Source organism: Haemorhous mexicanus, chromosome 18 (assembly GCF_027477595.1).
Source record: "Haemorhous mexicanus isolate bHaeMex1 chromosome 18, bHaeMex1.pri, whole genome shotgun sequence".
In the NCBI taxonomy this organism is placed as follows: Eukaryota; Metazoa; Chordata; class Aves; order Passeriformes; family Fringillidae; genus Haemorhous; species Haemorhous mexicanus.
Genome location: NC_082358.1, coordinates 10,000,278 through 10,024,911, shown reverse-complemented (window position 1 = coordinate 10,024,911; position 24,634 = coordinate 10,000,278). Strand labels below are relative to the sequence as shown.

Genomic DNA, 24,634 nt, shown 5'->3' with positions numbered 1-24,634 from the left:
GGGGACTGCAGGAGCTGCCATGGGATGCTGAGGACTTGCCTGGGGTGGGGAAGGTTCCCTTTGTACCACAGCCACTGCCACGTCCTTGGGGGAGACAGCACAGGGGGTTTGTGGCAGGAATTGCACCCACAACAGCACGGCCACCTCTCCTCCTCCCCAGGGTCGGGCCGGCTGAAGCTCACTGTCCTTTCAGAAGACAGGCTCCAGATGAAGTGGAAGGAGACTGAGGGGAACATCAGTGGCTACAAAGTTCGGGTAAAGCCCATGGCAGGTACGTGCTGACACCCTGGGCTCGAGTCCCAGCAGAGCTCAGCGGGACTGAGCTCCACCTGGAGCACAGCAGGACCTGAAAATGAGCATTATTGAGACCTTAAGGGAACAGAGACAAGGCAGAGGGAGTTACCCACAGCCTGCTCTGGTTCCAGGGTGTGGTTTCACTGGGCTGCACGTGCAGCAGTGACAAGGAGCCTCTCTGGCCACCGTGGGAGCAGTCTGTAGTGCCACCCAACACAGGCACTGTCCCTTTTCACTCCTTCACAGGAAAGAGAGGAAATTCAGCCCTCTTCACCCTGGGGGAAAAGTTTAGCCAGAAACCCTGTTCTTTGGGACTCTTTGAGACAAAAAGGAAACAGGTTCCTTGCCTGGCTCTGCAGTGGAGCTCCCAGCTCTGCCATCACTGCAGGGACGAGGCATGGGAAGTCTCTGACCCTATTTGTATGAGTAGGCTCATCCCTCTGCTCCCTAGCCCTGCTCCCTGATTTCAGATGTTGAGCCTGGCTGTGTTGGAAGGACACGATGTCCCTCAGCGGGCAGGAGGGGCTGAGCCATCCTCGGTCGTGGCTGGCACTCGGTTCCCGGTGGCTTTCCCAGTGAGCCGCAAAAGGGAACTGCGGGGCAGGAGCGCGGGCGGCGGCTCCTGTGATCATCCACCCGGTTTTAGCTCAGCCCCCACCTGTTTCCCAGGCTGGAGCAGCAGGTTTCTCATTCCTTGCCTGTCCTGCTCCTCCCCAGAGCCTCAGCTCAGCAGAGATTGATGAGCATCCCCGGAATGCAGGGAATCCCCACAGCACATGCCTGAGGCTTTCCCTCTCAGGCTGGGGAGTTTCCAGCCCCAGGCAGGAGCACAGGGATGGCTGGGTCAGGAGCACATCCATCTCCATCATTCAAAGCTTCAGACCTTTCCTATTGGAGGGGTTTAGGAGCTGCTGTGCCCCTCTGCTGAGCAGCAGTCACTGCCTTGCTCCCTCTGCTCACTGCCCTGCCAGCACAGAAATGCCCCAGCTCTTGGCTGCCCAAGGCATCCCAGTCCCAGGACAGGGTCCAACAGCTCGGGACATGGCTGGGGTAGGCTCTGGAGGCAGTGCCAGCCCCAGAAATGAGCTGTGCCCTGCAGGCAGCAGCTGTCCTTGCAGACAGATGGGGCAGAGGCAGCACAGCTGGGGTAAGAGGAGTCCAAGTGCCAGTGGTGACCTCCAGAGACTCCGAGTCACTTCCTCATTCTGTCACACATGACCTCAACCAGCTGGGAGTTCTCATAAGCAGTTGCCAGTCTTTTCACTCTGAACACCAGCTTTTCACTCAACAACTCCTTGGGAAGCTGGGGAGAGTTGCACTAGTACTGGGTAGGAAGTAATTCTCTAATTTGGGCACGTACCAGGGATTTAAAAAATTCACCTCAATCTCCCCCACTCTACATTGAAGAAAAAGAGTAAAAATCAGAGTTCCTCAAAATTTAAAGTATGAATAGGAGCTGACTGCAGTCCCTAGGCAGACATTCCCTGCATTTCAGTGCTGCTTTTGCTACTGTCAACTTAAATTTAAGCTCTGACAGGCTCTGAACTGTGGCTTCATCCCACCTCAGGGGACTCGGAGCAAGAAGTCATGCTGAAAACCAAGACTCCCAAAGCCACAGTGGGAGGGCTGAGCCCCACCAAGGAATACACCCTGCAGGTCTACGTGCTCAATGGCTCCCAGGAAGCCCTGTTTGCCAAGAGGAAATTTGTGAGTAAGTGGAGAGGGCTAAATTTTGCCACTCAGAGCTCCTGAGGGTCTGGGGCATGTGGCTGCTCTGGCACACACCCTGCAGACTGCTTGGCAATCCCAGAGCCTGGTACTATTTTGGTTGGAAGGTTAGAAAGGGAAATGGGGAAGACCCAGGGGATGAAGGAGGGCCTGTTACTCACAGGCCTCTCTAGATGTGCAATTTCTCTGGTTTTGCTCTTCCCACAGTAGAGGAGCTCAGAAATGCATCCCAGACTAGAAACAACCGCAGGAACGCAGGAGCTGTGTCAGGGAAGAATCTCACCTCCTCTGCAGCTGAGCACAGTGGGGTGGCTGAGGCCACCCCACCACCCCTGAACACTGCCCTGTCACACTCAGGTGGGTGCTCTCACCATCCTGGAGTCACAGAGAGTTGATATTGAGCCATGGCCTGTGCCATACTAACATGGCATTCAGCTGTCCCTAAAACCATTCTCATTTTCTCACCACAATCTCCCTTCATCAGAGATTTTCTTACAGTGAGCCTTGCTAGCCTGCTCTCATCCTTTGCTTACAATTCTTAGCTACAGAAACACAGTAAACCACCTAAAAATATTTGCCCCTCATTCCAGCCAAGCTGAAAGTGCATGTCCAGGTACCCAAATTCAGCAGATGCAAACTCATCCTTTAACTGAGCGTGGATCCTTTGAGAGCAAGCTGCTCCCTCAGCACTAGGGCTGATGGTGCTTTTTCCCCTAAGCTCTGGGTCCCAGGGCTGGCTGCAGGTGCTCTACAAGAAGGATTTCCTCCACCTCCCTGGCTGAGGACTGTATGTAACTGCAGAGTCTCATGTATTCATGGGCCCAAAAGGGAATTCTGCCTGTTGATGGAAGAAAGATCCACCAGGGCCATTATCCAAAAAGTCTTGCACTAGCTCAGGGTGTTTGTAAGCCACAGATTACTGAGCTCTGGAGAGCAACTGGGTATGAGGTGCCATGGGATGTTTTCCCTGATTTGTATTTTATAAACATCCATTGTTTTTCATCATTGATGATAATGGGAAGGACCCACTTGTTGATGTGATCCATCTTTAACATTAGCTCCTGAGCACACATGCAGCCCTCTCAGAGAGGTATGAATGAAGGTCTGTCCACCTATTTCCATAAACTTGTAGGAATTTTACCCTCTCTGAGCCCCCCACACCTGTGCTAAATGTGCCTTAAATCAGCTGAGCTGTGGGTCTGCATGGGGATAGCACAGTAAGGGACAATGGGATTTTTCTCTTTGGAGCACAGCAAAGGACAGAGCTGAAAAGAAAAGACAAAAGGGGATTCAGCCAAAGAGCTCAGGAGAAGTGACAAGAAACCAGCCCAGTGTGGAGGCCAGTGGGACAGAAACAGCATCAACAAACCCAAAATCATCCCAGCACACTCCTGCAAATGTGGAGAGAGAGTCTCCAGGAAAAGAAAAACCCCCAAAGGATTCACTGAGACGAGGTGAGAGGGGGTTCAAACATGTCTTGCTCCTTCTTCCCTGCTGTTTTCCCTAACACTCACTGAATTCAACCTTTCTAGCCCACCCTCTGCCTCCCCAGAGTACAGTGCTGCTGGTTGTGTTTCCAATCCCTAGGTCATGCTTTGGGAGCTGTCAGAGCTCACTGGAGAAATTTGGAGTCCTGTAGAACAGCATGAATTCTCAGGAAAGCTGGAATTAGGCCAAAAATTCCTTCCAGATGATTTAATTTATTGATTTTAATTGATTTGGCACCCTTCTCTCTTCATGTTGTCATCTCCCCCTGCTTCTGGCAGATTCATGTAAACATTTGTGCTCTTCAGCAGAGCACCCCCAGCCATGGACGTTTCCAAGGTGTTTCCTTTCCAAGCACCAGGGGTGTTTGTTACCCTGCCTGCTCCTCCTTCTGGGCTTGTTCTTAGTGTTTCACACATATCAGATCCATGAGGATCCTTCAGATTCAGCAGAGATTGTGATGGCTCCCAGCTCTGCTGAAATGGTGGGAATGGGATGGGCCAGAGCATCCTCTTTGGCCCAGTAGAAATCCATATCTGTGAGAGGAGACACACCTCCTTGGAACCTGATAAATCTTAGTGGGATCATCTGTTTCCCCTCCACCAAAGATGGAAAATTCTCCATCTGAGAAATACTCAAGGAAGATGCATCCAATTAGCAAAATGCCTTATCTTACCCTCTGCTGAGCTGAAGTCCTGGGGTGGGGAGGAAGGCAGAGCTGGGGTATCCATGGTGCCAGCAGGTTTTTACTGAGAGATTGGATTTAATATAAAGCTATGAAATAATTGTAGCCCACGGGGGATCTCGTGATGGAATGGAATTAAGCAATCACCTGCAATTCTTGGAGACTTAAGCTAGATAAAAGGAAGCACTGGGCTGGGGCAGAGATGGAATGGAGCTGACAGCTTGCAGAGAGCAGTGCTTGGGTTAGCACATGCTTCCTGACAGCTTTAACCCCTTCTTTGCAGAGGTGCAGCTGCACACCATTACTCCATTTCGAGGTGCTGAGATGGGTTATCCTTGGCTCCATGGTTTTCACAGGATGCTGACATGTGCCAGACTGGCAGATGGTCCATTCCACCATCCAGACAAGGCCTTGCACAGCAGATTTGATTTTTATCTTAAAACCAAAGCAGGTTTTCCTCCTCACAACTGCTTCTCTCAGTGTCCAACCTTTCCCCTGCAGGCTCCCAGTTTCAGTGTGACACACCTGCCATGACTGACATCGTCCTGCTTGTGGATGGCTCCTGGAGCATCGGGCGCAACAATTTCAAGCTCATTAAGGAGTTCCTGAGCAATTTGATTTCCCCATTCAGTATTGCAGAAGACAAGATCAGAGTAGGTAGGACATGCTCCTGTTTCCTGCCCTTGGGATGTTGATGTTTGAATGGACCTTGGTGTCTTGTCCCCGTGGTTATGTGCTCCTCTTGGGAGCTGTTGTTTCTTTAGGATGGGGTCCTTGAACTGCTCTTGGAAGCTTTTCCCATCTGGCAGCAAGCTCTGGCCTCTAGTGGCTGTGAAAAATATCTGCACAGTGAACAGCAGTGCTGTCTTTGGGCAGCCCTAGGTGGGGTGGTGATGCTGAGATACTTTTGGGATTTGCTGCCATCTCTGCCGAGGTGCTCAGCCACCAATGCACTGGGTGCAGTGGCAATGCCCCACGGGGGCTGCTGTGAGTTCAGCAGGGAAGGGGGCTGCTTCCAGCTCTGAGTGATGCTGACAGCCAGGCTGTACATGAAATAGGATGGTGTAAATCCTTCTCAGCCCTTGAAGATGATTGTTTGACCTGCATGCACCTTGACACCTTATCAAATAGCTGTGCTGTGATCATCATGACAGGGGTGTGTACCCCTGTACCCCATGGGGTCTGAGGCATTGCTTTGCTGCCAGTGTGACAGGACCAGAGAATCACAGAATTGTGGAATATCCTGCATTGGGAGGGATCTACAAGGATCATTGACCCCAAGTCCTGGCCCTGCACAGAACACCCCAAAGATCCAACCCTGTGCCTGAGAGCATTATCCAAACATTCCTTGAGCTCTGTGAGGCCTGGGACTGTGACCACTGCCCTGGGAACCCGTTCAGTGCCCCACCACCCTCTGGAGGAAGAACCTTTTCCCAATATCCAGCCTAAACCTCCCCTGACTCAACTTCATGCTATTTTCTCAGAACCATGCAGAAAGTGGAGTTAGAAGCCCCATGTGCTCACCCCCAGTCCCTGTCATTCTTTGGTGTCATCTTCCCTGCCAGTCCTGACGCAGGTTCCCAGAGTGGGCCTCCTCCAGCTCACCTGGGCTGGCTGGATGCCCATGGGTCCTGTCTTCCCCAGGGCTGTCCCAGTACAGCAGTGACCCCCGCACAGAGTGGGATCTGAGCACTCACTCCACGAGGGAACAGCTGCTGGAGGCCGTGAGGAATCTGCGGTACAAGGGCGGCAACACCTTTACAGGTAACTCCACCTGGCAGGGCTCTGAACAGTGGGGGAAGCTGTGCCCATGGATAATGTCCTCTGTGGGGACTGTGGCCACTGGGGAGCAGAGAAAACAGTAAAGGCATGGGGGTTTTTTGGAAGGCTGTGGCACAACCTCCATCTCTGCCCCTCCCCAGGTCTGGCACTGACCCACGTCCTGGAGCAGAATCTGAAACCAGATGCTGGTGCCCGGCTGGAGGCTGAGAAGCTGGTAATCCTCCTGACTGATGGGAAGTCCCAGGATGATGCCAGCCTGGCTGCTCAGACCTTGAAAAACCTGGGCATAGAGATATTTGCCATTGGTAAGATCACAGCCATGGATAAGCTGTAGGACAAAGCCAACCTATTTTTGGTCATCTTCAAATTGAAGATTATGTTCCCTCAGCTTTGACAGAAGCATCCTGAGGCTGTAAAACTCAGGTGGTGGGTGAGACCTCATTACACTGTGGCTCAGATGAAAATTAACTCATTTATTCAGCCCAGGCAGTGTCTTGAAAGGATATGTATTTTTTTGGAGGAAGTATTCACATGAGAGATTTCACACCTCTCATCTAAAGACCTTTGGGAGCCTCAGGGACCAGTGCCATGAAAACAATATTCTCAGCTGTGGAATTGGGTAAGAGGACATTGTTTTGGGGATGGCAGGGGACCTCCTGTATAATTACTGCCTCTTACAACTTCCCATTTCTCTGAATAACAGCATTATCTGCTTTTCACTGTCTGCCAGCAACACCGAGACACAGAATGGCCTTGAGCAGCTCTGGCCTTGAGGATCACATGAGGTCTGCTGGAGACTGATACATGAGCAATACAGTTACATAAAAACTCTCCTAAAATTGCAATCTCCAAAAGTTTAAGTGCTAATTTATGTTGGGAACATGAAAGTGAGGGTTTATTGCATAGGGTTATGCAGGTAAGTGGCATTTATGGAGGGAAGAGAGCTGCTGACCCTCCTTGGACAGTGTTAGGGAACCTTGAACCAAGCTCTGAGAAGCAAAATGAGTTGTACTGTGGAGCTTGGTCAGCAGAGAGTTAATGAAGAGGGGGAGCTGAAAGATGGGGATGGAGGATGCTGTGAGATGGAGAAATTCTGTTACATAAAAGGGCTGCTTTTTACTCATCCCTGACTATTGAAATGCAATGTGATGTTCTGACAAACAACAGGCTCTCTATGGGGAGCGCTGGCATCTCATAAATATAAAATGGTTATTTGTTTATTCAGTCTCTCATCTGTTTATGCCAACTGCCTCTTGGGTTGAAAAACATCTACCTTTCTGATAGCCAAGTCTGCAAGTGGTGTGGAGGCAGGAAAACAGCAGGAAAATTCACCAGGCTGTCCCCAGGCCACTAAAAGTCTTCTGAGCTGAAAGCTCTTCCCAGGCTGGGCTGAGGTGGTTGCTGCAGGAAAAGACACCACTGTGCTGGGAGAGCAGGGTGGAGGTGAAGCCCTGTGTGGGGCGTTTCTCAGCCTGGTGTCACAGATGTATTTTATGAAAAATCCTTTTGTTAGGATCTTTTCTCCTAAGAAGCTGAGGGGCCTCAGAAACAAAATATAAACAACAACTATCTGCTGCTGTGGAATGCAACAGGTGCATCTATGATTGGTCTCATGTGGTTGTTTTTAATTAATGGCCAATCAGTCCAGCTGTCTCGGACTCTCTGGTCAGTCACAAGATTTTATTATCATTCCTTTCTATTCCTTGCTAGCCTTCTGATGAAATCCTTTCTTGTATTCTTCTAGTAGAGTTTTAATACATCGTTTTCTTTTAATATAATATATATCATAAAATAATAAATCAGCCTTGTGGAACATGGAGTTGAGATTCTCGTCTCTTCCTGCGCTGGGGCTGTCTGCAAGCTCAGCAGCCTGGCTCTGCTGTCTGCAAGCTCAGCAGCCTGGTTCTGCTGTCTGCAAGCTCAGCAGCCTGGCTCTGCTGTCTGCAAGCTCAGCAGCCTGGCTCTCTGGCGGCAGGGGTGAAGAACGCGGACGAGGCGGAGCTGCGGCAGGTGGCCTCGGAGCCGCTGGAGCTCACCGTCTACAACGTGCTGGACTTCCCCCTGCTCAGCTCCCTGGTGGGCAAACTCACACGGGTCCTGTGCACCAGGATCAAGGAGAGGAGCCACAAGGAAACCACAGGTGAAGTGGGGCCTCCTTTCCTGCTGTGTTGTCATCTTATGGCAGGGGTTCCATGCTTGTTGTCTCCTTATCGCAGAAGTTTCACACCTTCTTGGTGTTTCTTGTGGGCAGCTCCTTAGAGCACTGACTCTTTCCTCTCCACAAAGTAGCCAACCAACTCCAGTTGCCTTCTCAACCAGCCATGCCACTCTTTTATAGCGCTCTTCTTCGCACTGGTCACAGCTGTGGCCTGTTAAAATCAGGCCTGTTCCTAATATTTGGTAATTGGCCCAGCTGCAACTCCTTAGAGGTGAGATTGCTTTCTGCACTATCTTTATTTTTCTTATATTCTATCCCCCCACACTGCTGCTCACCATGTCCCTTCCTCTTGGAGGAGAAAATCACCTAATGACAGCAATTACCATTATAGGGAATTACCATTATGTTACTTCCCTCTTCCTTTACCATATGGTGTGATAAATGTGTTGTATCCATCTCATTTCTGAGTTTCTTCCAACAAGAAGAGGCAGAAAAAGCAGAAGAACTAGTATGAAAATACAGGGAAAGAGTGTGGTGTAAATGTGGAAGTAGGATAAGGAGATGATAAAAAACACCTATACACTTTTTTTAGTCCACTAAACTTTGAATGTTTGATCTCTGAGGTATTTTCAAGTTCAAACAAAGCTGCCTTTTCTTATCTTTGCTGGGGAACAGTTTGCATGATGAAGAGCATGAAGAACCCCTCCAGATGTTAGATCCTTAGGAGAAATATCGTGTGCATATTGCTATCTCTTTTTGCTCTAAGATTGGCCTAAGCAGAATAGGAACATCTAAATTTCAAACATAATTTTATTTGAATGCTCTGGACACTCATGTAAATAAATTAATTTATTCTTTTTGATTTGTTTGATATAATTAGACATTTTACAAAGGTGAAGGTTAGGCTGAAGAAAAATTAGTTTCTCCAAAAAGAAACCAAAGTAATTTTTGCTTGGTAATTTTGGCAAATTTTTGTGATTGAGGAATGCCAACTTGTGTTGAAGAACTATTTGCAATACCCAGCAAAATACACAGCCTGTTCTTTATGGAGTATTTATGTTCTCTGCACATCCAGTTTTAAAATATTTATTTCAGAGCAGTTTGGAACAGTTTCTCTACTCTATAGGGAAGGAGACTGCAACTTGATTTGAAAAATGTCACTCATATTTATGAGCTGGAAAGTATGTTTGGCATGAGAAGAGTGAATGTAAGAAAATAACTGTGTTTTTAATTCCTAGGCAGCGCCGTGAAAGACACCCCTGTGAACACAGGTCCCCAGCTCAGCCCAACTGACCTGAAAATATCTGCTGTGACCTCCAAGAGCATGCACTTGGCCTGGAGCCCTCCTCTGAGACCACCAAAGAAATACAGGGTTGTGTATTATCCATCCAAGGGTGGGACCCCCAAAGAGGTGAGAGACCTTTCCCTGGACACCTGAGACTGCCTCAGCTCCCAGATGGTGGCTGGGAATTTAAGTAGGCTTGGGTGGACAAAAAGAGGGTGGGAGTGGAACATCAGTTAAGTCAGAGATTAAATTCGATGTACAATGAGTGTAAATGTGATGAGGTAATAGGGTGACAAGGTTGATTTTTCTCTTAGCCAGTGTTATCCCCTCCCTAAATCATGTGTTTTGACTCAAAGAAAACACCTGGGTACAGAGAGCTGTCCAAGGATACTCATCTGTGATGGATATGATTCAAAAAAGCAAATCCAAGTTGTGGATGATTTCCCATTGATTTCAGTGAGAGCGTGGCTAGAGTTTTGTGCTCAGTGTTTGCACAAATCCCAGGCTTAGAGGACAGCAATCCTTTCTGCCTCTCACCTCTCTGTTTTGGAGAGATTTAGCTAGCACAAAGCACCAAGGGAACAGGACTTCATGTTTCTGGGCACAGATCTGCCATGGGGGAGCCACTTCAGCTGTTCCACTGAAGAGCAGCAGCACCTCTCTGCCCTGAGAGCCCTGCCTTGTGCTTGCAGGTGGTTTTAGAGGGAGCAGTGTCCTCCCTGCAGCTGTCCAACCTGACCTCGCACACGGAGTACCTGGTGTCGGTGATCCCCGTGTACGACAGCGCCGCGGGGGACGGGCTGAGAGGAGTCACCTCCACACGTGAGTGGAGAGAGCTGTGCTGATGGCTGCTCTGGCCATCTCACCCTGGAGCCTGCCTTGGGTATTTCCCAGCTCAAGTTCAGCCTGCCTACAGCTCTCTTTATCTTGGATATGCTCAGAACTCAGCCAGAAAAGAGTCCTGAGCAATCTGTTCTTTGAGCGGCTGGTGGGGCCAGAGACCTCCGGGGGTCCTTTCCACCTATGTCATTCTGCAAGGCAGAATGTGGCAGCAACACACCCTGCTAGGAATACATTGCAACTCTTTGCTGCTTTTTAAAAATTTTAAATCCATGGTCTCCAAGTGAATTAAACTCTCTGTAGCACAGAGACTGTGTTAGACATGGGATAAGTGCCCACCAGCTTGCTGTAGCTGTTGTAAAGCCAGGTGTCCCCTGGGTTTTGAGTTGTTTCAGACCTCATGCACTGAAGGTACCTTTGTGCATTATTTTTCCCTTCAGTGCCTTTGTCTTCCCCTCGCTCCCTGCGCGTCTCTGAGCTGAGCCACAACAGTCTGAGGCTGAGCTGGGAAGCAGCCCAGGGAGCCACACACTACCTGGTGCTCTGCTCTGCAGCCCCTGATGGAGCAGAGGACTATACAACAGAGGTAGAGTTTGTGACAAGAGTGATAACGTTGTTTTTTCTCTGTCTGGGCTGAGTTTCGTGCTAGCTCTAAGCTTTGGCAATTGGTGTCGTGTGGTCAAAGAAAAGAGTGTATCAGAATTATTGCCAGAAACAGCTTTCACAGACGATTCCTTTTTTTATGGTTTGATTCAAAATGATTTCTAACTGCTAGGGTTTCTGGTGGGAAATTAAGTCAAGGGAGAGGTCTGGCTGCCTCCTGGAGCCCTGGAAACCAAGGCACTGAACTCACATCCTTGCAGCTCCAAGTGTAATCACTGTGTCCTCGAGGCTGTACATAAACATCTTGACTGTGTGTATCCTTAAATGTTAATTGAAAATGTGTTAGGGTGGATTTTGCTGTCATCTGAAACCAGACCTATGACACTGTAGATGAATGAAACAATGCTTGATGAATGGAAAATCCTTAGAAACATCTAAGAACCCTTTGTTGTGCATGTTAATACCTTATCTGGAGTACCTGTAGACTGAGGATATGAATTTTAAAAAACCAAAGTGAGTGGGGAGGAACATTTATTGCCTCTTTGACTAAGATTCTCCCTTTGATTGCACAGGGACAATTGCAGGATGGCTTTCAAACCAGGACAATTAATACTCTGCTTTCAGGGCATAATCATGGGATTTTTATAAGATCCAGAGCACTTGAAGCAACACCAACAGTCGAATTTGCATTTCAGTGTACTAAAACATTTCCACAGTTACCTGACCTACTCCCCGCAGGAGTGCAATGCTCCAGACCTATGGGATGTCTGCAAAACCAGCATTAAAATGTTCCCACCTTCTTATAAGCTGTGCTCCAATGGGTGCAGCCTCCTAAATGTGCCCGTGGTGGCTGTCTGCGGCTCGCAGGCTGCGGGACAAGGGCTGTGCCCGTGCTGTGCTGGCAGCAGATGGCAGCAGCCCGGCAGCGCTCCTGCCAGAGCTTCCCATGGCTCTGAGAAAAGCGGGATCACAGCTCTTGAATGCCCCCCGGTCCAACCCAGAGCAGCAGCGTTTTGGTGTGAGAGACTCAGGGCTCTGCAGAGCAGGGTCAGGAGGAGGTGCTGTGCGTCCCCAAGGTTGGGTGTCAGAGAGGCAGAGCACTGCAGAGCACCTGCCCAGGTGGGGAAGGGGCTGGAGAGGAGGAGAAGGAGAGGAGACACCATGGAGATCTGCAGTGTCCTCATGAGGGGAAGGGAGGGGCAGCTCCCATCTCTGCTCTGTGTGACAGGAGCTGAGGGAGCGGCTGGAGCTGTGTCAGGGCAGATTTAGGTGGAGATCAGGAAAGGGTTCCTTACCCAGGGGGTGGGTGGGCATGGGATGGTCACAGCAGCAGGGTGACAGAGGTCAAAGAGAATTTGTGCAACACTCTCAGGCACATGGTGGGGTACTTGGGGTTTTCCAGTTCAGGAACATGATTTGAATGGTGATGATCCTTGTGAGTCCCTTCCAGCTTGGGATATTCTGTGATACTATGGTTCTAAGAACATTCTAGAGTGGAGATGTCCTGTTAGTGTAACCAAAGCGCCCTTGGCCTGTGTCTCTGTAAGGTCCTGCTCTCTTTAATACATTGGGAGGTACCCTGGAGCTGAAGGATACCCTAAACCCCCTCTCTGTTGGCAGGTGAAGGTGACCCAGCCCGAGGTGCTGCTGGAGGGGCTGTCCCCCAGCACTGGGTACTCCGTGGCAGTGTATGCCATGTATGGGGACGATGCCAGTGATCCAGCCAGCATCCAGGAAACCACCTGTAAGTGTGCTGCTGCTGCTTACTGAGCGGTTATTAAACACTCAAGGCAGGAGAGATGTGTTCAGTGAGGTGCTTGCCATATTGTGCATGTGGCTTGTACACATGCTGCCTCTTTTCTGCTGGATCTGAAGTGAATATTGGTCCCCAAGGGGATCTCTAGTCGCAAGGTGAGCTGTGAAAAGAAGTGGTGCTCCCCTGGTAATAAAGGACCCCTGAAAGGGGGAGAAAAGGCAGTAATCTGTCTGTTTCCTCACCTAAATCTGTGGCAGCCCTTTGTAGCCTTCCAGATGTGCATGTGGTAGTTGATGCCTCATGTTTTAGCTTTTATATTTTTTAGATTCTGTACTGCTTTTGTGTGTAGGTCTGAGCTTCATATTAAGAAACAGTAAGCTCTCTTCACAGAGTAGCTAGACAAAACAATTCCTTCTCTAGATGGGGACCAAGGACAAATGATCTAAATCTCAGGCCCAAGAGCATAAACAACAATGGGCTGAAGAGGGAAAAACAAGAAGGTTGGGACTTTATAAGCTAAAGCTATAATTGGACAATTAACTCCAATATGCAAATGGAGCAGAACTTATAAAAGTGAGAGACCCCGTGACCCGTCATGCATTTTGTGACCATTTTGGTTCATCTTGGGTGCAGCCCTAGCTGGTGTATCCATGGAGGCCTTCTGATAAATCCCTACTTTATTCACTTCATTCTTTAACCCTGCCTAGCCTCTGTTCTAGGTCAGCCTTCACAAGGCATCACAGTGAATAAAGGGAATATTTTCCTGCATAATGAACAAACCTCTTAGTTCAAGGTGGGATCATCTAAGAGCAGCAGAAGGCAATGGGTGGCATCTGTGCAGCCTGTGAAGGCTGGGAGTGCTGTCACTAACTGTTGTTGCAGTGGCCTTGAGTCCTCCCAGGTACCTGAGCTTCTCCGAGCTGAGCCACGCGTCCGTGCGGGTCAGCTGGGAGCCCGCAGCGCCGGCCGTGCGCGCTCACCACCTCACCTATGTCTCTAGCAGAGGGGGCAATGCTGGACAGGTGAGTCCTCAAGGGCTGGCGGGGGGGGGAAAGAAACTTGGGGAGTTGGATAACTCCCTGTTCTCCTTCAGCTGAGTGGTGCAGGGAGAGCCTGTGTGCTGGCAGAGTTGTGACTCTGAAATGAGCGCTTTTGGCGCAGTTATCACCACGTGCTGACCTCTCTGCAGCTGTACCCTCCAGAGTCACAGGATGGTTTGGGTTTCCAACCCCAACTCTCCTGCAGTGAGCAGGGACAACTTCAACTAGATCAGGTTGCTCAGATCCCCATCCAATCTGGCCTTGAATTTTTCCAGGGATGGGGCATCCACCACCTCTCTGGGTAACTTGTGCCTGTGTTTTACCACCTTTGTTGTAAAATTCTTCCTTATACCTCTTCCAAATCTACCTCTTTTAGTTTAAAGCCAGGACGCCTTGTCCTGTAGCATGAGGCCTTGCTAAAAAAGTCTGTTCCCATCTTTCTAACAAGCTCCCTTTAAATACTGAAAGGCTGCAATGAAGTGTCTCTTTTTCTTCAGGCTGAACAAGCCCAGGTGTCTCAGCCTGCCGCTTACAATACTCACACAACTCCCCCACTGCAGGTGGAAGTTCCTGGCACTGCAACATCAACTGTCCTGAGACCTCTGTCCTCCCTCACACAATACTTCATCAGTGTCAGATCCACATATGATGAAGGGGACTCCTTTCCAATTACTGGCAATGTCACCACCTGTAAGTAAGGAATATAAATACTTCTGGTCTCAGTAAGAGGTGATAAAGTTGGTTTGTGTGTCTCTGAACTTGGATATTTTGAAGACTGGCCCCAGCAGCTTGTGGCCAAAACTCTTGCACAGAGTACAGATGGCTGCTGTTCTTTGTGTGTCGAATATGTCCAACTGTATTATGCTCAAAATGAGGTGGAAGGGATAAAGAAAAGAAGCAAATGAAGAAAAGCCTGATGTATCCCTAACCTCTGCATCCTTGAGAGCCCTCCTAGCCTTCTTCCCTTTACAAAACCAATATGATATCTGTGCTCCACAGAAACAAGATAACCTGTCTTAATTAGTGCTTTAAAAACATTTTACCCCTGCCCTGTCTGTCCTGATGACTGTTGTCATATGGGTCTGAAGAAGCGACAGACAGGCTGGCCTCAGACATCTGCTTGGGTGATGTTTTGCTCCCCTGCCATCTGCTCCCCACCTTGGCTCTGACAAGGTGCTGTCAGAGCCTGCACTTCAGCTCCTGTTCCTTGTGCTGCCCTCAGTGAAGGTCCCCCCTCCTCGTGCCCTGAAGGTCACCGAGCTCTCTGGGAACAGCCTCCGCCTGCAGTGGGAAGCTGTCGCTGCCTCGGACGTGGTTGTCTACCAGATCAAGTGGAGCACAGCCAGTGGAGAGAGGCCTCAGGAGGTATGAGCCCACACACAGCTCTGGGGAGGCTGGGCTGGCTCTGAGCTCACCTGCTGGAGTGGCAGAGAGCAGTGTAAAACTATTCAGGGAAATGCACTGCAGCAATTGAACAGTTCAGCAGGATCCCTCCTGGGTCTGGCTTTCAGTGGAGCAGTCACCTTGAGGGCTGGAGGCAGGAGGGACAGCAGGGCAGAGTCCTGCAGGCTCTGGGAAGATTGCAGAAGTGTTCTGGGAAACCTCAAGGATGAAATTTAATAGGGACAAGCAGAAAGTATTAAGCTTAGGCAGGAATAATTAACCATAGGTATACAGGATGTAGAACAAAGAGCTAAGAAGCAATTCAGTAGAAAAAGATCTGGGGTTGCAGAGGATCACCAGTCCCCAATGTCAAGATGTTGTGGATAAGAAAAAGACAGCACTCAAGTATTTATAGCTGGCATTGCTTCTAAGAAGGTGAAGCATTTTCTCTTCTCCTCAGTGCTAGGAATCACTGATATTTTTGGGATACTGCTCTGTGGGAAGGATGAGGTCCAAGTAAGGAGCACTCAGAGGAGAATGAGCAGAGACGGAGCTGGTGCAGGTGTGGCAAGGATGGACCAGGTGCCCTCTTCCATCTGAAGCCCCTATTTTCAGTATGAGGTCAAACAGCAGTTTAAATCTAGGCTTAATACCCAAGTCTCTCCTGCAATGAGTGACACCAAATAAGTTCTGTTTGGGCTGGAACAGAGGGCTCCCCTAGGAGCTGGAAACTCAGCAGAGGGACTCTGTGCTCCAGGCAGGCACTGCCTTGTGTCAGAGCTCTGTGTTGTGGTGCTGCAGGAGCTGCTGGTCATGACTGGCAGCTGCTCTGCATTATTCACACTGGAATTTTGCCTTTGCTTACACATGTGCAACCCCAAACTTTGTCCCCAAAGCCTGGTGATAACTCATGTGTGCCTAGGGACACCCTGTGAGCCAGCAGCTGGGTGGCACGGACCAGCCTGGGGATGCCTGGCAGTGGGGCTGACTCCTGTCCTCTCCTTGTGCAGCTCTCCCTGGCTGGAAATGTGGCCACAGCTGTCCTGCCCGGCCTGCAGAAGAACACTGACTACAAAATATCCATCTGGGCCTACTACAAAGATGGTGCTCGAAGTGACACTGTGTCTGTCCACCACAGGACCAGTAAGTGACCAGTGCTGGCATCACAGCCCAGGGGTGACAGGGCAGGGGACCCCTCACAACCCAGCACACACCTGCAGCTCAGACTGGTCTCCTCCAGCTCTGAAAACACAAACCCAAATGTCTGAAAAAGCTAGAGATATTTAGACTTCTGTCTGAAAATGTTCTCAATGTGTCCTGGGAGCTGGACAATCCCATCAGGCAGGTGCACAGCTGGTAATCCCTGCACGTGTTCCACGTGGAGCACATTTCATCCCTCCCCTGCCTCAGTGTAGTGCATGGATGGAAATGAATTCTGAGGGTGTCCAGCTGAATGTGTCCCTGTGCTGCCTAAGGAATGGTTCTTGTTAATAAAATATTGCCTGTAGGGAGGGTGAGGGTTTCCTGATCTCTGTCCCTGCTGAGCTGGGCCTCACTGAGGGCATTTACAAATATGGGAGGCAATCCTGCAGGCACACTCTGACTTGGAAGCATTGTCTAAATCTGGCTTTGTACAGGCAGGATATGAGGTTAAAAAGAGGCACTCCCACAGGTCCTGGTAATTAATATGGCCTGTAAAATGGCTTTGTTGGAAGTGAATGGAACACTTCAACACCAGCAGGCCTCCCTCCTCTCTCAGATCTCATCCTCCTCTGCAGAATAAACTCATTTACGCTGATGTTGAGCTGATGAAGCTTGAAGTAAATGGTAATCTTGGAATAAGAAGATCAGGTTTTATTAATAATAAATAATAAAACCATTTTTATAGGAAACGACCTCAGACAAGTCCCTGGGAGCTGCATACTGACAAAAGAAAAAAGAAAAGCAAGCATCCTAATGATACATGATGACAAGAGGACAATTAGAGCTGTTTGGAGGCTGTAGGAAAATTAATTACAGTGTTTTGAGCTATGAATGATGAAGTGTCAGAGGAGCTCTCTCAGCCCAACACAATGACACGTGACAGTGCCCTTCTGGGCACGTTTGCACAAGCCAGTCCTTGCTGCTGCTGGCACCCCAGCAGGGCAGGGAAAGCAATTTGATTTCTGCTTGTCAGCTGCTGTCCTTGTGCAGGAGCCTTGGGAATTGTCAGGCTCTGCCTTCTGTGTGAAGAACATAGAATTCTCCAGAAAGCCAGGGGTGCAGCTGGGCAGGCAGCACAGGGTCCAGTGCCTGGGTGCTGCTGCTCCCTTTGCAGGAGCAGTCAGGACACTGCCACACTCCTCCCAGCCAATATTTGCAGGTGAAATCAATGGGTTTGATGCTAACTCTTTTCTAGTGTTTGAAGTAAGAAGTGCCCACAGAGGAGCAGTGGGACAGAAGGGGTGGCTGGTGATTTCCAGAGCTGCTCTGGGGCAGGTCAGGGAGAACCTGGGGATGCCAGGAAATTGCTGAAGGCTTGAGCAATAAATGTATGGGATGATGTGGAACTAGGCAGGATTCTGGGAACTCCTGGGATATTTGTATTTCAAATATTCAGTGTTTCAAGCAGAAGCTGCCACCCTGTACTGTGCCTGGTGAGGATGTCCAGTGGTGTTAATCTACCATCAGAGCTGGTGGATAATGACTCATTCAGACACAGCATGGAAATCTCTGATGTTATCTGAAAACACAGACCTCCTGGTCTGATTTTTGGGCCCTCTCCCCCTTCATTTTCATTATGAAATGGAATTCTGAGGGCTGAATCAGTGATGAAAGCTGTCTGGATCTCCTGAGGATGGCAGACTTTGGGTTGCTAGGTGGTGAGCAGCACTGATCAGGCTGTGCTGAACAATACCAAAAGTGTGTGCTAGAGGAGGTTTGTGAGAGGGAGGGAGAGAGGAAGTGCTTTCTTTTGCTTTCATCATTGCTTTTCTCCTTTTCTCTCTTGGCAACATCCCTTTATGTAAGGATAGGTCAAGTCACGAAGTTTTTCCTTAAAAATGTCTTGATAGAATTTCCAAGAAATGCTGAAGTTTAAGGGCAAGGACTGAAGTGAAACTCAGCAGGAACTGGTAACACAAGATCCTCTCCCTGTCCTTCAGCCTCCCTGCAATTCTTTCTTCTTTGAAGGTCAAGGGAAAAAATTGCCAGGTCAGAGCAATGCTCTTTGCCTATGGTTTTGTGAAATGGAACCGAGTTCTGCCCATGGGGTGAGGGAAAAACACCAAGTTCATTTTATTCAGGGCCAGTATTGCCTCTTGTCTCACCTGAAATCCCACTTTGAGACCAAATGTGTTACATTCATGGGACCCTGCAGACACCAATCCCTCACAAAGTACAGGTCACCAGAAAAATCATCCTCCTATAAAAACCAACAACCAACCATCGCTGTGATGGGTCATTTGGAAGGACTGGGATGAGGTCACTCATCTTTCTGGTAGGAGAAAAAGTTGTTTCAAAGTTATGGTTTGAGATTTGTCATTTATTAATTCAAAATCAGCGAGTAGCTTTAGCTGGAAAAGAAAATTTGCAGACATTGATATGGTACAGGCTCCTTCTTGTCTTGGAGATATTGGATTTTTTAAAATTCTTTGTTTTGACTTGAGGAAAGAAAAAAGTTTGGGATTATTTTTCAGTAACCCAGTTAGCAAACTTTTCCCTGCAGACTTTCTAAGAGGCAGAGCAGAAACAAAATCATGCTGATGTATTTCCCACAGACAACAGAATTGTCAAAATGTGCTGCTTACCCACGGTTCTGATGTTTCTTTTCTCTGTTATATTTAGACTGAATTCTCATCTGAGTTGAGCTTTCCTTTCAGTCTGTTTTATAAATTGGCAAGTGTAGCAAAGTCCTTATCCTTGACCAAAGGCTTTCACAGTGATCACTTGTCACACTAATGAACATCTTTAGAGGTACTTCAAACACAAACATTCCCAGCCAGCCCAGGGGGTGCAGATGCTTTCAGAAGGAATCTGCTGGGACCTGGAGGTGCTGCTGAATGGTGATCCTTGGGAAATGCTGGAAGGGGTGGCTTTGGTCCTGCTGAGAATCAGACAAGGACCTTCTTTTGTACTGAGGGAGAGTTCTTTCATCCAGGCTGGGGAAAAAGAACTTGAGCAGAAGAAAAGAGCCCCTTGATGGTCCTGAAGGACAAGGAGAGGGCAGTTTGGATGGGACTGCAGCTGAAACTGGGCTGAGCCACCCTGGCTGGCTTGGCACTGAAGTGTTTTACAAAGTGCTTGTGTGCCCTGCTCCTCCAGCTAAGCTGTGGGGAAATCTCTTTATCCAGCTCCTCTCTGGGGATGCACTGCTCCTAACAGAGTATGCATGGCAAATAAAGGAGATTGAAATGTGGGAATGAAGGTTCAACCCATGGCAGGAAAACACATGGCTTGTAGCTAATACACAATAATCATTGCAGGTGAGTGTTTGGATGGAGTGAGCCCAGGGTTTTATTCTTATTTGAGTATTTGTGTGCCTGTGGTGCTGGGTAGACCTGAGAGCACACAGGGATTGCTCCTGTGGAGGAGCAGAGGGTGAAGAGGCAAACAAAGACACAGATGCTGGCAGGGATGCTTCTATCCTCCAGGGCAGCTTTAGGAGTTGGCCTGTCCCCTGTCTGTCAGATCCATGCCATCAAATTCTGCCAGGCCTGAGGGCTTTCCAGAATAAACCTGACTCTAAAGACTTCTCCTAACTCTCCCTTTAAAGTTCACTTCAGCAGCCTCCCCTACCCTCAGGTGAAAGAAACAGCCAGTGCAGGCAGCAAAGATACAGCTCTGACTGATAAAAGTGCTGCTGGAGTGAGTTTATTCTTTTCTTCTCTGCTTTACCTTGTGGTGGTGCACAACAACACCTCCAGCCTGATTCAGCTGCTGCAAACTCAGTTCAGCCTCAGTAAAATCTCATTTCATAAAAAAACCAGGAAGGAGAATCAATGAAGATGGAAATGATCTTCACTCAACCTGTGCTATAAGGTCACCCCAGGCTTTGCTGGGTGGGCAGAACATCCTTACAGGAAAAGTGCAGAATGAAATCCTCATCATCCTTAGTGTGCTTCTTTGACTGGCTTTAGGGCTCACCCATCATTTTTAATGTCTTCTGAATAAATTCTTTTTGTCTGCCCAGAACTTTTGTGCCTTCACACCAGCATGAGTTCAAGGACAGACACATGATTTTATGTTTGGAAATGCCACAGGAGCAGATGACCCCATGTTCTGGAGCCTCTTTTTGACCTGATTTAGCCCCCTCTGCCTTTCCCTTCCTCCCTCAACCTCTGCTCAGAGAAATCCCTCCAGCAGAAGGGCCTCTGTCGTCAGATCCAGTCTGCTGCACAGCAGGACCCCAGGGAAAGAAATGCATTTATGTAATTAAAAATTGCTCAGCTATGGTCTCTGGCAAACTCCTTTCTGGTTGTCTGGCTCAGCCCATCACCTGTTTGGAATCCATCCAGCCACCTTAGGACAGGGCCAGAGAAGAGGGGGTAGCTCAGGCACTGTGTGACCCATTCCAGGGCTGTGGGTGTTGATGATGATGATGTCAGGAGCTCTAGACAGAACTCTGGTGTGCTGGATGCTTTGGATTTGTTGGTTTTTATTTGAGTAATTTTAAAACAGAAAAAGATGAAAAGTATTAGAAATGATGATGGATTAACTCTGATGTGTGATCCAGGTTTAATTGCCAGAAAAGCTGTTTGTCCAGCTTGATGAAATTCAGTTCCAGTTCAAGCAACCTTGGTGTTTGTTCATGTGTACAATGGGTCTCTTTGCCTTGTGTTTCCAGGACTCTTTCACCTTTGCAAGAATTTCTTTCCCATGTCCTAGGCTTGGAATTGCTGAATGTTTGAGTTGTGTTGTGCTGCAGCTGGGCAATCCTCATCCCTCCAGAATTTTTTTCCCTCTTGCCTGGGTGCTTGTGGCTGCCCTGGGTGTTGGTTACCTGCAGAGCAGAGCACTGAGACGTTCAGAAAAGGGCCTGGAAGCAAACACTGCTGGCTCCATTCACAGAGACTTCTCCTTGCTCTTTGTGCTGCTCACCTTCCATCCCTGTCACAGATTCCAGGAGCCCACCCACCAACCTCTTCATCGGCTCCGAGACCCCCAGCAGCCTCCAGGTGCACTGGACCCCTCCTGATGGCCGAGTTCAGCACTACAAAATCACCTACAGCCCTGTTTCTGATGCTGCTGCCCAGCAAACTGTGAGTGTCCAGCTCCTTTGTGGGGGACAGGGGGACAATATGACCAGAGGAACTCTGCTCACTCCGGTGAGGTTTAGGATATCAGGGCTCAAACCCAGATCTCTTCTTGCTGATGTGTTGCTTTGTAAACAGAACTCTGAGACTCTTTTGTATTTAAGATATTTTTCTCCATCAAAGCCACAAATAATACAGCTTTCTCTGCTCCCTGAACTGGAGAGGGAATTCTTGGAGGCAGAGGGGTGGGGGATAAACCTACTGTCTCTCTGGCTTATGGAGGTTAAATATAATTATTTTAAAAGATTTTCTACTTAAACAGCCTGATAATCCTGTTATAAGGCACTGCTGCTGCATTTCCATGGGGAATATTGGGGCCTTTATATGGGAAAATGCTTTTCCTCTGTCTATTGCTAGTCCAACAGCAGCACACAGCCAGATTTCCTGGGCTGAGCTGAGCAGGAATGCTGCTCTGAGCCTCACACCCGAGAGCCAGCCCCAGCTAACTCTGGGCTGTGAGTGAGAGCTGCCATGAGAGCCCCAATCACTGGGGTCTTTTCTCCCCCATTGCAGATCATGGCTCCAGGCAAAAGCAGCAGTGTGACCCTGCAGTCCCTGCTGCCTGATCGAGCCTACAAGGTGACCATTTCTGCCATCCACTACACGGGAGAGAGCGAGAGCACCTCCACCACGGGCCGGACAGGTACAGGGCTCAGCTGGAGTGGGCACTGCCTGCATCACCCTCCAGCTGCCACCTCGAGGCCACCTCTGCTGGGACACTCTGCCTGAAGCCAGGGTTTTGCTCAGCAATAGAAGATTAGCCTTGAAAAGTGAAAATCCTGCCCCAATTTCTGTACTCCTGTGAGTTATTGACAATTCCGGGATGAGTGCGAGGGGCTGGCGGCCCTTTGGGCTATCACAATCTTGGATAACACAGCTCAGGCATGGCCTCAGGCTGGGCCAGGAGAGGTTCAGATCAGATACTGGGAAACATTTCTTCACTGAAAGAGTGGTTAAGCATTTGAAAACGCTCCCCAAGGAGCATTTAGAGGCACCCTCCCTGGAAGAGTTAAAAACCAAGCAGATGTGGCCATTCCTGATGTGGCGTGGAGGTTTTGGGTCTAAGGTTGGACTTGATGCTCTTCAAAGTCTTTTCCAACTTTCTGATTCTATGATTGCTTTCTCTTCCAGCTCCAGTGCTGTCTAAATTCCCTTCCATCCGAGGATTCATCCCACCTAAAGCAGAGGGTAAATCATCTCCTCTGAAGCCCTGCTTGGCTGGTGTTGGTTTTAATTCAGAGCAAACAGTGCAGCGTGGGCTCTGCTGAGCAGCAGGAAGGGTCAGCTCTTGACAGATGCCCTTGGGGACAACCCAAGGACAGCCAGAAACCACAGAACTTCTTAACACCAGGCTCAGTAAAGAGACCAACAGTATTTTAGAGGATTTCTGCACAACTTGACCAAAATGTAGTGCAGGGAAGTGTGACATGTTTTAAATTAAAATTCCCTGTAAAGTCCCTTATTAAATTTAATGAGCATATGCTCTCATAGCTGATAGAAAGCAAACTATGAAATGGATTAGTGAGAAATGTTGGATTAATGAGGTTATAAAAAGTTTTTAATAAGTAAATATCACAATGCAGATATTGTGGCACTGCTGGCACTATTTGAAACTATTCCAAGCAGAATTTCAGTTTTAAAATTTATTGAGTGAAGTCAAGATTGAAGAATGAGGCAGCTTAGATGTAAAAAAAAAATTTAGTTTATAACCAACAAAGGACATAGCAGATTAAGTTTTCAAGTGTTATTGAGGTGTTCAGATCACAGTGGAAAAGTCCTGTGAACTTTCAAGCAGAAAGCAACCTCTCAAAGGGCTGATGAGTCACCTTGTAGAATTTAATATAGCTGTTTGGCTATGAGAACTGAAAAGACAATGGAAGAAATAATAAGTTCTTTATGTTTTATAAAGTACCTTTGTTTTGAAGAAGGAGAGACAATATGTAACAATGCTGGGAAAACAGCTGGATGTGCAATAATGGCTCCAATATTGATATATTACCAAATTATTGAGAGAAATGATCTGATGTTGCAGGAATGAATGTTCATTGAACAGTGAATAACTGCATTGGGCTGGGATTTGGGGAGAAAAACAAAAAACAAAGGAAATAACAAGACAGCAGGAATCCTAGGCTGGAAAGTCTAGGGAAAAATCTTCAAAGCAGAAGTGAAACTGCCAGTGTCAGGGATCCTTGCCCTGACTCTGAGAGGCTTCCCACAAGCTGAGCATTGCCTGATCAAAGAGCTGTGAGCAATCCCAGTGCTGCCAGCTGGGAAGGAGGGGAGAATTGCCAAGGATGGAAGCAAGAGGGACTCTGGGGCCTGGGCAAGGGTCAGAATGAGCTCTCTTGACTCCCAAACAAGAAAGTCAGATACCTGGAAAATGGACAAGTTTACAGCTTGTTTTAGGGATTTTTTTTTTTTTCCATTCACCATGCTTCAGTTCTGACAGAGCTGGAGAGGGACTTTTCACAAGGTGTGAAGTGATAGATGTGAACAGTGGTAGAACAAGGGGGGATGGCTTCAAACTGACAGAGAGCAGGTTTGGATTAGATGTCAGGAAGAAATTCTTCCCTGTGAGGGTTCTGAGGCCCTGGCACAGGGTGCCCAGAGAGGCTGTGGCTGACCCATCCCTGGAAGTGTCCAAGGCCAGGGTGGACAGGGCTTGGAGCAGCCTGGGATAGTGGAAGGTGTCCCTGTCATGGCAGGGGTGGAACAGGATCAGCTTTAAGGTCCCTTCCAACCCAACCCATTCTCTAAGATTGAGAAAAGTTGGTTTCTGGAAGGAGAAGGGAAAGAGCAGTGTATAGGTTGAAGATCCTGCATGCAAGGGCTGGTCAGGCTCAGCATTGCAAGGCTCAAGTTTCAGAAACTGATTTTTAAATGGATTTCCATAGATCCCTTCCACAGTTTTACACCCAGTTCTACAGGAATTATATCAAAAATTAGGCATCAGTTGGAACAAGAGAGGTCACAGCACCTTGTAAGTCTTTGTGGTCCCGTGGCCATCAGAGTCATAGGTTTGGGTGCCCCTTCTTCACCATGAGGAATGGCATTGAAACTCTTACAGGCTTAGGAATCTCAGGTCTTTTGGGGCAAGTAAGTCACCTCCTTTAAATGTTTACACATTTTACAAAGGCTGGGCTGCTGCTGAGGTAGGAAATGGCATTGATGCAAGAAAGGCAAGGCTGTGCTGCAGCCTCAGTACAATGATCTCTTAGATTCTATTATCCTGATGAATGAGTAAACCCCTTGTGAGACAGCCCATCCTGTCCAAGTGTCCTTGATTTTCAGGGACATTTCTC

The 24,634-nt window shown here is 48.5% G+C and overlaps 1 protein-coding gene across 1 annotated transcript in view; it reads left to right on the top strand.

Moving 5' to 3' along the window:
- The window catches only part of COL20A1 (collagen type XX alpha 1 chain), a 52,155-nt gene that overhangs the window by 6,332 nt on the left and 21,189 nt on the right, over positions 1-24,634 (top strand). The window contains exons 3-21 of the mRNA XM_059862691.1: positions 161-271; positions 1,862-2,005; positions 2,230-2,379; positions 3,276-3,476; positions 4,694-4,849; positions 5,837-5,956; positions 6,115-6,279; positions 7,950-8,114; positions 9,371-9,543; positions 10,110-10,239; positions 10,698-10,843; positions 12,481-12,604; positions 13,499-13,638; positions 14,217-14,346; positions 14,879-15,021; positions 16,050-16,182; positions 21,136-21,278; positions 21,846-21,975; positions 22,464-22,520. Of these exons, the coding sequence (XP_059718674.1) occupies positions 161-271; positions 1,862-2,005; positions 2,230-2,379; positions 3,276-3,476; positions 4,694-4,849; positions 5,837-5,956; positions 6,115-6,279; positions 7,950-8,114; positions 9,371-9,543; positions 10,110-10,239; positions 10,698-10,843; positions 12,481-12,604; positions 13,499-13,638; positions 14,217-14,346; positions 14,879-15,021; positions 16,050-16,182; positions 21,136-21,278; positions 21,846-21,975; positions 22,464-22,520 (2,661 nt within the window). The remainder of the gene's footprint in view (positions 1-160; positions 272-1,861; positions 2,006-2,229; positions 2,380-3,275; positions 3,477-4,693; positions 4,850-5,836; positions 5,957-6,114; positions 6,280-7,949; positions 8,115-9,370; positions 9,544-10,109; positions 10,240-10,697; positions 10,844-12,480; positions 12,605-13,498; positions 13,639-14,216; positions 14,347-14,878; positions 15,022-16,049; positions 16,183-21,135; positions 21,279-21,845; positions 21,976-22,463; positions 22,521-24,634) is intronic.